Here is a 14,530-nt window from a genome sequence, read left to right as displayed (position 1 = left end):
CTTCATTGTAAAAGACTTATTCCTTTTATCTTAAGTAAGTTGACCCCCTTTTGATTTAAAACCATTGCCCCTTGTCGTATAGCAAGACGCCCTGCTAGAAAGTCTGTCCCCATCTTTCTTACAGGCCTCTTTTAAGTACTGAAAGGCTGCAATCAGCTCTCCCCAGAGCCTTCTCTTCTCCAGGCTAAACGACCTCAGTTCTCTCAACCTTTCCTCTTGGGAGAGATGTTCTATCCCTCTTATCATCTTCATGGTTCTCCTTTGGATCTCCAACAGGCCCATGTCTTTCCTGTGCTGGAGTCTCCAAAGCTGAATACAGGTGGGGTCCCACATGAGAGCCTCTATCAGTTTGAGCCATGGGAGCTTTCTGAGGCAGTGTTTTCAATAGAAAAAGGTACAGTAAAAAACCTGAGGAGTAGTTAGTGCAACTTAAGTGGCTGTTACTCTGCAGCATTAAGTGCTTAGCTACTGTTTATACTATTTATGCTTTGCTTAGCCAAGGAAGCTTTGTGCAACTGCATGACTAGCAATAAATATGCCTGAGCAGGATTGTGTACCCTTGCTACTGGTTGAGGAGACATAATTAAGTCTCTAAAACTGACCAAAAATATTTCTTTTATAAAAGTATTAGGTGTCTGTTATTAAAGGATGAGTAGACTGAGGACCAGGTTTCAGACTGATGACTTCTCATAGGAACTGCATAGTTATCTGACCTCTTTACTATTTTTATCTGGTGATACCAAAGTATGTGTTTAATGTTGGTGCCCAGCAGTGTTGGAAACTTGTTGGAAGGCTTGTTCCTCAGTAAGGACAGTGTTCTTTGCACTTGATTTAACTAGTGCTGGTGCCACCTATTGGCAAAATAATTAGCTGTTAGGGCCCTCTAATAAAATCAGAAAGTACTTTAAAGTACTTCTAAACATCATTGTATTAAACCCTTCGTAGTTAAAAAATGGCATGTTATAGGTTTTTTGGTGCAGTGCAGGCCACTGTAAATGGAAGCTTGCATGCTGACACTGCACTGCTTTCTTCATTTACACTGGTACAAAAGCACAGAATCTGGTGTATCTGTGTTTTTGCCTTACTTCTCCAACTGTGTCTTCCTATGTATATTTTTCCAAAATGAACACAATCACTAAAGCAGTGACTGTAGGAGAAGGCTAGAAGGCTTGGTTTTGGTGGTAGCTCTGGGTTTTTTTGTTTTGTTTTTTTTTGTTTTGTTTTTTTTGTTTTGTTTTTGTTTTGTTTTTTGTTTTGTTTTTTGTTTTGTTTTTTGTTTTGTTTTTTGTTTTGTTTTTTGTTTTGTTTTTTGTTTTGGTTTTGGTTTTTGTTTGGTTTTTGTTTGGTTTTTGTTTGGTTTTTATTTGGTTTTTGTTTGGTTTTTGTTTGGTTTTTGTTTGGTTTTTGTTTGGTTTTTGTTTGGTTTTTGTTTGGTTTTTGTTTGGTTTTTGTTTGGTTTTTGTTTGGTTTTTGTTTGGTTTTTGTTTGGTTTTTGTTTGGTTTTTGTTTGGTTTTTGTTTGGTTTTTGGGTTTTTTGTTTTGTTCTGGTTTTGTTTTGGTTTGGTTTTGTTTTTTATTTTGTTTTTGTTGTTTTGTTTTGTGGTTTTGTTTTGTGTTTTGTGTTTTTGTTTTTGTTTTGGTTTTGTTTTGGTTTTGTTTTGGTTTTGTTTTGGTTTTGTTTTGGTTTTGTTTTGGTTTTGTTTTGGTTTTGTTTTGGTTTTGTTTTGGTTTTGTTTTGGTTTTTTGTTTTTGTTTTTGTTTCGTTTTTGTTTTTGTTTTTGTTTCGGTTTTTGGTTTTGTTTTGGTTTTGTTTTGGTTTGGTTTTGTTTTGTTTTTTTGGTTTTGTTTTATTTTTTGGTTTTGTTCTGGTTTTGTTTTTGGTTTTTGTTGTTTTTGTTGTGTTTGTTTTGTGTTTGTTTTGTGTTTGTTTTGTGTTTGTTTTGTGTTTGTTTTGTGTTTGTTTTGTGTTTGTTTTGTGTTTGTTTTGTGTTTGTTTTGTGGTTGTTTTGTGGTTGTTTTGTGGTTGTTTTGTGGTTGTTTTTGGTTGTTTTTGGTTGTTTTTGGTTGTTTTTGGTTGTTTTTGGTTGTTTTTGGTTGTTTTTGGTTGTTTTTGGTTGTTTTTGGTTGTTTTTGGTTGTTTTTGGTTTTTGTTGTTTTGTTTTTTGTTTGTTTTTGGTTTTGTTTTGTTTTTGTTTTGTTTGTTTTTGTTTTGGTTTGGTTTTGGTTTTTGTTTTGTTTTGGTTTTGGTTTTGTTTTGGTTTGGTTTTGTTTTGGTTTTTTGGGGTTTTTTTTGTTTTTATTTTTTTTTAATTTTTCTTCCTATTGATATTTTCAGACAGTACCCTTCTATACAGTCACATGTGCTATGGAAGAATCACATCTTTCTACATCTTTAACTATAAAACTCTCTCCTCTTCTTATGTTATGATAAGGATTCCTTCAAAGTACTGAAGCTAGATTTTAGGTATTTCAGTTTTGGTTTGTTTGGTTTTGGTTTTTATTTTGTTTTGTTTTGGGGTTTTTTGTGGGTTTTTTTGGTGGTTGGTTTGTTTGTTTTTTGTTTATTTATTTGTTTTTCTACAAAATTTATCTGCTAAAGATTTTGAAGGGCTAGAAATGCTTATCTGAAAATGTTAACTGCATTTTGATCTATTAAAGTGGTTTGTAAGAAGACAAATACATGGATTGGGCATTGTACTATGAATGACAGAGGATGTGAGTTTCTAGAAGCAAGAGTAAATTTTAATTTTTGTGAAGAAAATGTTTCAAACATACCAATCATGAAATAGCAACAAAAGTAAATTACTACAACAACTTGATATTTGCTGTAATATGAATAAGAAGCTGTTTAAATACACTAGTTCTAATTTTAAAACATTTTTGTTTCTTCTCATACTGATATCGTGTTACAGGATCCTACAAGAATTTTAGTAAGGATTTCTTATTACTAGTTGCTATTAAAACAAAGCCAAAACCCCATGAAGTCACATACCTTGTCTTAGGACAGCACAGAGCACAGCTCTCAACAGATTTTCTTTTTTTTTTCAAGGCATTTTTGTAAAGGGATTTGTTTGATTTGACGCTTAATTTTTTGTGCCCTCTGCCTTACATGTGACTTCACGGCATGACTGGAAAACACCCTTGGATGACTGAATGGGACTGTTTTTCAGACACCACAGTGTAATCAACCCCAGGGCATCCCTGTTGAGAAAACTGCTCCTTTTCAAGCAGGGATTGTGAGACAGATCAAATAAGCAGCCATTTCTCTATAGAGATCTGCTGCGTTGCAGTAGATTTCTCCTGATAAGCCTTCCCACTGTGTGTCTGGATATTTGCTTTTATAAACAAAGCTGACAAGTAGCACAGAACCAGAACTGCCTGGTTAGGCCTCTCAGGTACTGTGGTTCTGAAAGAGGCTTGAATGTTCAGCTGTAAAAAGAGACTTTTTTTTAGAAACTGGGGCTCCAGGCTAACTTGGGTGTGTGGGTTGTGATGTGTGGGTTTTGTCAAGATGATAATTTAGAGTGAAATGAAACGGATACTTGTGTGTTCCAGTGGATTACAGATGCCATCTAACTTAACTGTGTCAAGACTATTATGATTCCTCCCCCCAGCTGCATCCACCACACACGGTTAAACATACATATGCAATTAGTTTTGTATAGCTTTCTGGCAAGGCTTAAAGAGCTCATGCTCAAGCAGTTAGTGTGGAGGGAATCCATGTGGATGAAGGTAAAGGTTACAGATTCTAATTGTGGTAGATTTGTTTGTTTTGATTTGTGACCTTCAAATCAATTTTATAGAGGAAATTTTTCTTTCGGCTCCTGAGATTCTTTGTGTGTGCTACTGAGGGTAATGCATCTTGTCCACGGTTGGTTTGGAGAGGTGCTCATCAATGGAAGAGGGAGGGAATGCTGATACATGTGACCAAAGGGGATGCAAGGATTTACAGACAGAGGCTATATGTGGTGGATGTTGTTTTACTGTATAGTACATACTGACTCCCATGCTCAGAATTACATTACTGCCACCTCAAAATCTCAAAAGCAGATTAGGGTTTGAAGAAAACTAGTGATCCACCTAACCTTCCTCAGTTGAGCTAAAAATGCTCCTCCAGATTTCTGTTAGATTATATTTCATGATGTGGAAGAGGGAAGTAATGTACAGTGTTCGTGCACGCTTCCGCGCTGTCTTTCCTGCACTGTAACATGTTGGCCACATTCCATGATGGGCTGCTCCTCATCAGGCTCTTGTTTATTTGTGAGAGATGTCGCTGCCAGGCTTTACAATGACTGTAAAGCCCTGTTTATCCATGGATCAGGAACAGGCTGGCAGCATGATATTCATCCCTGCCCTGAGCGTTTCTTAGGTGGAGTGGCTCCTTATGGATATGAAGAGCTGAGGTAAATGTTTTTGAAGGGTCTTTGTTAATACAGTAATTAATCATCGGAAGCAGGTGGGATGTAGGGATCATTAATCTCTCCTGGATGCCTGCTGCAATCACAGGATGATAAGACTTCAGGTAAAGTAGACATGCTTACATTGAGAACCCTCCAAGAATGCCTTGTTTTCACCAGGAAGGGTACTTATTGTTTTAAGAAGGCTGAATGATCATTGCATAGTTCTGTTTGTGGGTTTTTGAAAGTGTGGGATTTCAAGTATGCATTTTGAGCCCAAAGTATTTAAGCTATTGAAAGAATTGAGAACTTCTAAAAATCATCTTCGTGTCAAGTGCAGGAGGGAAATGTTGGGGTTTAATCTTCACTTTAAACTACTGTTGATGTATTTGTAATAGCTGTAAATGTTTTTAATTGAGGGAGAGCATTCTTTTGTCCTAAGATCTTTTCCTTTTCTTTTCTCTCATTAATATTGGTACCTCTGGTCAGGGAACTGAAACACTAAATTAAATGCTCTGTTGACTTCCCTGTGGAGATAACATACCAGGAAAACAGATGGCTTTTTTTTTTTTTTTCATAGTAAAGTAATTTTATCATTTGCTTCAGTGAGTATTATCTCTGTAGTTCATTATTATATGGCAGCTCGTGTGCAAATGATGCTTATCCATTAAAACACTAACAGTATTTGAATTGGGAAGGATCCTTACCAAGATAGATAGATACACGCAGCAAATAAAGTGAACTTGAAAGTATGGGAAAAGATAATGGGAGAATATCTGGACTTATATTACATGTAGAGCTTCAGGGAGCTCCATGTACCTTGAGTTGTCCTTAAGTATGCAAATGACAAAACTTACGGTTGCATGTGGTGGTTACATGTGGCTTTGAGGGGGAAAAAAAAAGAATGGAAACAGTCCTAAAAGGAGAAGGTACTCTAATGTATTAGAAATGTGTTTAAAATATATATTTTAAATAATTTCTGAGAGACTTCCTTTTTGCTGTGTATGCATTCACAAACCCATGTGGTTGTTTCTTAACAGCAACTGTTTTGAGAATTGAATGCTGCTTTCATATAAATGATTTTACTAGCATTTGATATTTTGAAAACATAGTAGAATAGATCTTTACTGTTTATCCCTGAGCAATCAATTAATCCAGAGCCAAGTACAAGTCATGTACTTTGCTGCCGAGCAATAGTTGCAGCCCAAAAAAACAGGAGTGTTTTCATTGAACAAGAGGAAAATAAAATCAGTCTATAAATGTGAATCAGTTGTATCCTGATTTCAACACAATAGGGTTTTATATCTGCTTTATCTGCTGCTTCTTTTTTTAGACCCTGGTAATTAGCTGAAGAGGCTGGAATGTAGAATACACAAATATTACACCGGTTATTACTAAGTCTAATTCAGTTATCATCTTCATGTTACTTCACTTTCTAACAGTACTGTGCAGTCTTAACATTGTGACATCATAAGATTTTTTCTTAGTCATTTGAGTGAACTTTGATCAGTGTTATCTGGAGGAGGTCCGGCTCAAGAAATTTGGATTTGCAAATAAGATGTGTGGGAATGTGTCATGCTGGGCTAGAGGGAATAGAGCTCAGTCCCTCATGAGTTTAGGCAGTCAGTGCTATGTTCAGTAAGGTACATAAGCCATCATCTCCCTGTGTTATCATATGCCATGGCTATAGGGAATTCCTAATACCATGTACATTCTGTAGTAGAGGTCTTGTGCCTGTGTTTTCCAACAAGTTATAGAAAGAGAACTGGAGAGGTCAGGTTTCTCTGTGTGCTGGAATAAGGATTTTTTCTGAACAATTTTGTATAAACCCTTGAGTTATCATTGGAGAATGTTTCAAAATCATCATTCTGTTTCAAATACAAACTTGCCAGTATCTGTACTCATGTGCATAGTTGATTCCTGAAAGACAGATGCTTTGATCAGACAGGCCACAGAGGCAATGGTACAATGATGTTTTCATGTTGTAAAATACTGTCTCTGATTTGCTTTATTCTTAGATTCAAAGGGAAAAGAAACTGCAGCAATGAAAGCTGACCTACTAAGGGCTCGCAATGTGAAGAGGTATATCAATCAGCTGACGGTGGCAAAGAAGCAATGTGAGAAGAGAATAAGGCTCCTGGGAGGGCCTGCTTATGATCAGCAGGAAGATGGCATTTCTGATGAAGGTGATGGCCCTCAGAGTCAGAAGGTATAAATCGCATTGTCTGAAGGTTATTCTAAATGCGTTAGCACTGGCTCATATTACCTCACTGTCTTTAATCCCACCCTTCCCCCAGGAGTCAAGCACAAATTAATTGCTGCATAGTTTATTTATCTTGGGAAAAGATTGCTGAAGTACCCAAAAAGACTTACTGATCTCTCAGCTTGGAATGTAGCTAAATGTGAAACTTCATAAAGGACTGAGTGGATTGTAAGCATCTGTGATTTTTCAGATATACTGCATACAGAGAGTTAATAAGGACATGGTAACAGCCTTCCTGAAAGTAACAACTTGCTTTCAAGTAAAAGTTTGCCAACATATGTGCAGTATTTCTTTGGCCCTCATTGTATTCACTTTAGGAAATACCTGTGGTTTTTGGAAATACTAAATTATTCAAAAGCTAACAATTATGGAAGGCAACTGACAAAATTCAGGGTAGTTGTTGCAGAAAAACTCTGGTAAAGCTGCTGACTGAATGCTGGTTTTCAATATCACTATAGTCTGGAATTAGAAAAAAACCACTGTTGTACTAGTCAGCATCTACAAAAATAAAATCACGACTACTTAGTCTTGCAAAACTTTAATAATTTTAGTGTTGACTTTGTGTAATCTTCTCTGTCCCCTTTGACCAAAGCACAGAAGCTGGCATATTCAAATGTGAAAGAAGATTTTATGTTTTTCATTTAGGTAGATGATAACTTCTCTCTTCGTGCAGGGATCTTTAGCTTTTGTTATGTCCTTATAATAATTGTAACATGTAGTGTTACATGTTAATAGTAGCATATAAGAAAAAGTAGTATGATGAAGAAATAGTTCTTACTATTTATATTTTGTTTTTCTTGAGCAAGATTCTGAAACAGAACAATTCCCTACTCCTCACTTGTTCTTAAAGCATGATTTCAGATGGTCTGTCTTAGATTGTGCCAAGGCAGTCCTGATCTCTTTCCTGAAGTTGGGCCTAGCAAGAGGTGCCAAGGAGAAAAGGAAAGAGGGAAGCATGTGGCAGCTCTGCATGAGCCACTGATGCCACTTTTGGTGCCTGCTGAGATGTTATGAACTTTGTTCAGGAATGGAGTCCAGTAGTGAAGCTGCACTGGATAGGGGTAGGGATTGGCCAGAAGTATAATAAAATATATTATTATAATTAAAATCAAAGGAATTAATGAAGTTCATGTTGCATGTTTTATAAACCAATAGTTTTTTAGTGGCACTTGCTGACCTGGGATTATATCTTGCCAATACACCAATGAGCAGCTCCATACTGAGTTAATGGTACTGTTAATAGAAATAAAGACTCCTTGCACAGGCATTTGTTGTAGTGATGGTGGAAACAACAGGATCTGAGGCAGCTCTGCTTCTAAGCTTTTGATGTGTTTCTGTGATGAAACCCTAGAACCCCCTCCATAGCCATGTCAGTTTAGAAAATAGGAAAACTGCTTCTCTCTTCTGTTGTCCCCAACTCTCAGTTGCCATGAAAGAAGCTGAGGGAGGTTGAATGAAGGCCAGATGAGAGAGGCTATGCTGTCCCCTTCTGAGCACAGAAAAATGCCCAAGGCTTAGCTGAGGAAGCAGTCTCTCTTTACTGTTGCTTCTTCCCATCCTCTTTTAGCACTGAGGCAGCTGCAGTCTGGATTCTCATTTCAAGGCAGCCAGTGTTATTTTGAATGTTGGCCCCTCCTATATGGGCAGTATTGACTGAACATTCAAGCTTTTTTCTAGGCAAAAGGGAAAGGCATTGTTTGGGATTTAGTAGATAAGATAATGTTGGTATGTTGCTGCTAGTGGCCCATAAATTTCTCCTTAGAGATTTTTGTGTCAGCTTTTCTGTTAAGGTAGCATCTAACGTGTAGAATAACTAGTCTGTGCAGAAGAAACTGTAAGTTTGCTTTCTTTTCTTCAACTTGCATGAAAAAGGTCAGAAATGGCCATTTACTGGTGGTGTTTTGAATTAATATTTTATGTAAGTGTGGTACAGAAGCTTGAATACATTATAAACTCTGTGGAATTTTTGATACTAGTTGAACAAAGAACTGACTAGTGAACTAAACTTGTATTTTGATTTCAGCTATGCGTCCTACAATGTTCTCCTCTTACAGATATAAGAAACAGAATTTATGTGCTTTGAAATACATTTTTTTTTCTTTCACAGCAGAAGATAATTATAAAACAGTGTCAGTTTCTGGTTTGATTATGCAGTGTTGTGATTTTTATTCATTTGACTTAGTACACATTTCATTCACCTCATTTTCCTGAATCCAGGTTCTCTAGGGAAATCCTGAATATGTGAATTATAATCAAATGCTTATAAGCAAAGAAACAACAGATAAACCACAGCTACTCTCAGAATCTGAATTCTGTCATTAGCTCTGATACTGATTTGTACTCTGCCCATGATGTTAGATTTGTTTTCGGAGAAAATGCAGTTCGAATTAGCGTAGTATATGAAGCATCTCTTCTTAATGGTCAGTGCAGTTTCAGTCCATTTTCTTAGAAACTGTGCCTGCACAGTACTTCAGTAATTGAGTTCTTGTTGTCTGTGTTCATTCAGCGATTCCCCCCCACACACCGTGTTCAGTACAACAGCCACACCACCTTGAAATTTGACATATGGAGTCACAGCATCTTTTTAGTGGAGCTGTTTTGTGAATCATGAATTGTAGGAGGAGATCTGGGGATCTGATGCTTAACTACTTGTGAAATAGCAAGGAAACCATCTGAGTGTATTTTGAGGTGGAACCAGTTCGTGTCCATAATCCAGTGATGAGGACTAAGATGAAACTCCTGCAGAACTTGCTTCCGTTCGTCTGTGGATAGGTGTTGATTTAACTGATGACTTACCAGATTTTCTCTGTGATTTCCGAGCTTCAGGTTGCAAGATCATGTTATGTCAGGATATATCATGTTACAGAATTTGGGAATATTAAGAAAACAAGCTTCAATTGTTGTTCCCCTATTGCCTGAAGATGGGGTTTCTTATGACAGAAGTATGTTCCTGAACATGTGAGTCTCAAGGCAGGGATTTTTACATTAGTGTATGTGCAGTAAAATAGCTAGGTAGCTTATGTAGTTAGTATGTAGTTGCTGATATGTAACTAATTATTACATTTAGTTCAGCTACTGCTTTATGTGACAGTCTCCTGACGACTTACCTCTTTTTAAAACATAACAAGATGAACATAGGCTGTAATTTTAGTCAGTATACAGACAAAGCATTAGTTAATGCAACTTGGAAAGACAGACGTATTTTTCCAGAATTATTCTTTACATTCCACTTGTTCTTGTCTTCTACCAAAAACCAAAAAATCCAAAGCAGCAACCAGAAGTCCTGCAGTCTGTCTGTGTGCCATCATCCCATCAGAAAATCTCCCCTAGTGACCCAAATTCTGTTCATCCCAACCATCTGCAGTGCTGTTATCAGATGTTTATTCATTATAGGCCAATGTGGTTGTAGTGAATTGGAAGCTGGTGTGTTGCAAAGAAATATAGCACAGTGCATCTATTCCATGTGGGGTGGCCATGCAGACCCTTCCAAATTAGCTAGTTGTTCTATGTTCCTCTACAGAGAGAGGTTATATCTATCTTCAGGGGCCTGCCAGAACCAAGTCTCTGCTTTGTAGGGCCAGGAACAAGGCTCTTCTGTGTGCGTATGATAGGGATGCTGGTTAAAGCAGCCTGCTTGGGGAAAAAAATAAAAAAACTAAAGCCTTCCTAGTCTTAGGCAGAGCCTGTGACCAGCTGTGGTATATTAGTTACTTTCCTGTTGGAGCAGGGAATTGATGTGGCAGCAGTAAAGCAGCTGGTTTTTCCAAACCCAGAAGCGGCTCTAGAGTTAAAAGGATTTGCAGGGTTGCTGTTGAGGCTAATAATTCTAAGATTATATCTGCTAACTGGATATTAGATTTGAGGGTGTGTACATGTGCCCTAATGCCCGCAGATGTGCCAGCATAGCTTAGAGCTTTGTACTCTAATCTGTAGTGATACTGAGTTATAAAATGATCTTTTGCTCAGGATTACAACTTACTGCAGAACCTCTTTCTTTAAATGGAAGGATCCTCCACAGAATGGTTGGGTGCCAAAAAAGACTGTCATGGTTTAACCTCCAGCCATTGACAAAGCCCCATGCAGCCACACTCTCACTCTCCCCCACCTGCAGGACTGGGGAGAGAATCAGAAGGGTAAAAGCTGGAAAACTCATGGATTGAGATAAAGACAGTTTAATAGGGAAAGCAAAAGCCATGTACACAAGCAAAACAAAACAAGGAATTAATTCACTCCTTCCCATGGGATGGCAGGTGTTCAGCCGTCTCCAGGAGAGCAGGGCCCCATCACATGTCATGGTTACTTGGGAAGATAAACATCATCATTCCAAACATCTCCTCCTCCTTCCTTCCGCTTTATATGCTGAGCATGATGTTCTGTGGTCTGGAATATCCCTTCGGTCAGTTTGGGTCAGCTGTCCTAGCTGTGTCTCCTCCCAACCACCCATGCACCCCCAACTTCCTTGCCAGCGTGGCAGTATGAAAAGCAGAAAAGGCCTTGGCTCTGTGTAAGCCTTGCTCAGCAATAACAGAATCATCTCTATATTGTCAACCCTGTGTTCAGCACAAATACAAAACATAGCCCCATATCATCCACTGGGAAAAAAATTAACTCCTCCTAGCCAAAACCAGCACACATGCATTTTATGATAACTTTCTACCTCAAAACTAAAAACCTCTTGTGTCTACCATTGTTGTCATCGAAGCTTTAATGTAATGTTTTTAGAACAGCATTTGAAACATATTAAATAATTCCAGGATAGTCTAGCGTTAAACAAAGAAAAACCAAGAAAATATTTATGAGGTCTCATTTCTGTGAAAAAAATTTAAATAGGCTTTTCTGCCCACTAATTTAGCTTTTAAAGTGTTTTAGTTTGCTAGGTAACTATTAGGAGATTTGTGTAAAACTGTTATTAGGTACCACCACTTTGATTACCCTGGGACACTGGTGCAATGGGCCCTTTCTAGGCAAGAGAGATGTTTGCACTTGCCTTGCTCCCTGCAGCAGCACTTAACCCCAGTTACCTTTGAGAGGGGAGGTTTGTTAGTCACCCTCCTTGCTGGCAGTCTGAGTGGGGATACCTTGGATAATAGAGGCGTAGAGACCAAGGTGACCTCTCACTCAAGAAGTGACACCACATGCTCCCTGTTGTGATGTATTACCTCAGCTATTATTTACAGAGGTGACAGTCCCTGAGATGTAGACATCTGTTCAAGAGGCTGGAAGATCCTCTCCCACTTGTATTTTAAATCACTGTCCTTGGTAAAATGATTGCATAGAAAGTATGATGACACACAGCAATGCTAAACCACAGATTGGCCTTTAAATTGTCATCTCTGTGTTGTTCTCTTTGACAGCCTGATCATCATTTCTGTATTAAGCCTGGCTTAAGCAAGGCACTCTGTCATTCAGTGAGGATTATAGAGTGAGCTCTGAAAGGCAGATGTTCATATACCTGAGTAAGTCATGTCCAGGAGATATTGGTATGGTAAAGGATGAAGAGAAGAATGGCACATGGACTTTGAAGATGAAAATGAGCATTTCAGCTGAGACAAATATAATTTACTTAAACACTGCCTATAATTTGGGGGGAGCTATTTCAGACAAAACATAAGTGGCTGCAGTTGTTAAAGAACCACCTTAACTTGGTTCATTGAGGAAGTAACTTGTGCTAGTAATTGAGTGTGTGCCCATGTATGTAGTTTCCACTCATAGAGTTTGAGACCAGGAAACTGTTTTTCCTACATGTAACTTGGCATTAGAGTCTCACAGGTATTAGTTTTAGAAAAATTAGTTGTCTTCCCAAAAATAAAGAGATGCTGATACATGACCTGAATTGTATTATTATTAAGGTATCAGAAAACCCATATTAGAGAAATTATTAATGCCTCAGTCTCAGAGTTCATATCTTGCTCCATACCAATGAACTTTACTATAAAATGCAAATTCATAGGAAGATAAGACTCATGGGCCCCAGTGCTTAAGGACCTGCTTTTCATTTCAAAGAAAAAGGTGTGAGTTGGTTGGTGCCATTGACTAAGAAAGCAAGAGACCAAAACCACTCTGGTTGGTGTATTTGGATTCCTGGCAATATAAGTAATGGCACTAAATGAGAGACATGAAAACTGGTTCAGCTGCAAGACTGAAAAGCTGGAGAGGAAGGGGTGTTTGGTTTTGATCAGGTGTTTTGAAAATTGGTCCTATTTTGCAAAGAAAGACAAGGTTGTTCATTTTGTTCATCATGGGAAGTTCTGTTCATTTTCTCAGGGGTTTTTTTGGGTATTTGTCTTTAAAAAAAAAAAGACTCGGATTCACAAAAATAGTAGAGGATAAGGAAGTGATAATGGCCTTTTAATGCAACATCTTAATGGCTGCAGCATCTGCTTGGGTTTGGGAAGTGTTTCATTTCCTGTTCTGCCTGATGTACACCCTTGTCTCTCTTCTCAGGAGAAGTCCTGAGCATTTTATCACAGAACATACTCTTTCCTGGCTGCATTTCTGATAGATGTTTTTCAATAACAGTGGGAACTGGCCAGCAAATGCCCTGGCTGCCAAGGTATTCCATCTTTCTCTGTGTCCCTGGTAATAATTGAGATACATCTCAAAGTTCTGTGGCCTGTGGTGTTACTCTTTGCTTGGAAGAAGTAAAGAACAGATCAGTTTGCTTCCAGCTTGGCTCCTCTGCTTTGCAGGAACATTGGAAGTTAAATTTTTGACGATAGCATTTAATGAGTGACTTGAAATGCCATCTTAGTCCTTTGGAATGTAGTCTTGTTTTCTGGTCACAAAGATGTGGAAATATTTACTATCTGATAGGAGCATAGATGCATTTATCTTCTAAGTACTTAACTTCTTTTTTTTTTTTTTAATGAAGCAAAACTATTACCGTAGAAAGTCTTTGTAGTTCAATCTATTACATGTTTGTTTGTGGAATTCATAGTGCTCCATGGGCACATCAAGTGAAAAGATTTTCCCTATAAGGGATGGAGAGAAGCTAGAGTTAGGCATTTTCCCGGTTTTTATTCTTAGTTTTTCCTTCCTCAGATTCTTCAGTTTGAAGAAATTTTGGCCAACCCGTCATACCGAGAGCACTTCCGAATCTATATGGAAAGGATGGACAAGGCGGCTTTGATCGGTCTTTGGGAGTCTGTGGAGAATCTGAAGAGTGCTAACAAGGTGGGAGAAATTGCAAGCCTATATGGCTTTGTACATTGACAGCAATCTCTGCTTGTTGTGATCTTGATGTTAGGAAATTTCTTGAACTTCTTAAAATATCAATAACATAGCATGGATGCTAAGCAATTTGGGTTTTTTTTAACTACTTCATGTCAATATTAGAAGATAATATTGCAATTAAAATTTGTGGGCTGTTGTGATGATGATTTACTGTTGTTTAGTGTAGCAACATCCCATAAAAGGGACACTTTATATGTAAAAGTAGTACAATTATTTCCCCCTCCACCAGAAAGTAAACTTGCAGTAATATATTGGCTTTAGTTGTATCAGCTCACGTGAAACCTAGAAGTGCATTCCCATTGGATAGTCTGTACATAAGCTTCTCATCTTGCTAATTGCAGGTAGCCCATTCAATCCAAAACAGTGTAAACATGTGTATATATGTTTTTAAAATCCTTCTGGAAGAGAGGTTTTGCTTTAAAAGACCTCTCCATATTCTGTTGCTTATATAAGCAGGTAAGTTTCTCCAGGAATCCCACACTATTCTTAGAGGGAAGAAACACTACTATATTGTAATTTGTGCTAAAATAAAGTAGGAATAAGAACCATGAAACAAGGATAGGAAATACCAGTTAAAGTTGCAAGAAGTATTCTTAGCCAATGCTGTATAGCAAGAGTAGAGGACAAATTTGCAGTT

The 14,530-nt window shown here is 37.8% G+C and overlaps 1 protein-coding gene across 1 annotated transcript in view; it reads left to right on the top strand.

Annotated features, from left to right (window-relative positions):
- The window catches only part of SNX25 (sorting nexin 25), a 63,021-nt gene that overhangs the window by 26,664 nt on the left and 21,827 nt on the right, over nt 1-14,530 (top strand). The window contains exons 6-7 of the mRNA XM_029960554.1: nt 6,416-6,606; nt 13,702-13,833. Of these exons, the coding sequence (XP_029816414.1) occupies nt 6,416-6,606; nt 13,702-13,833 (323 nt within the window). The remainder of the gene's footprint in view (nt 1-6,415; nt 6,607-13,701; nt 13,834-14,530) is intronic.

This window comes from Manacus vitellinus, unplaced genomic scaffold (assembly GCF_001715985.3).
Source record: "Manacus vitellinus isolate BGI_N305 unplaced genomic scaffold, ASM171598v3 scaffold_0_pilon, whole genome shotgun sequence".
NCBI lineage: Eukaryota > Metazoa > Chordata > Aves > Passeriformes > Pipridae > Manacus > Manacus vitellinus.
Note: the sequence above shows the minus strand (reverse complement) of the source record. Positions and strands in the feature narration are given on the sequence as shown.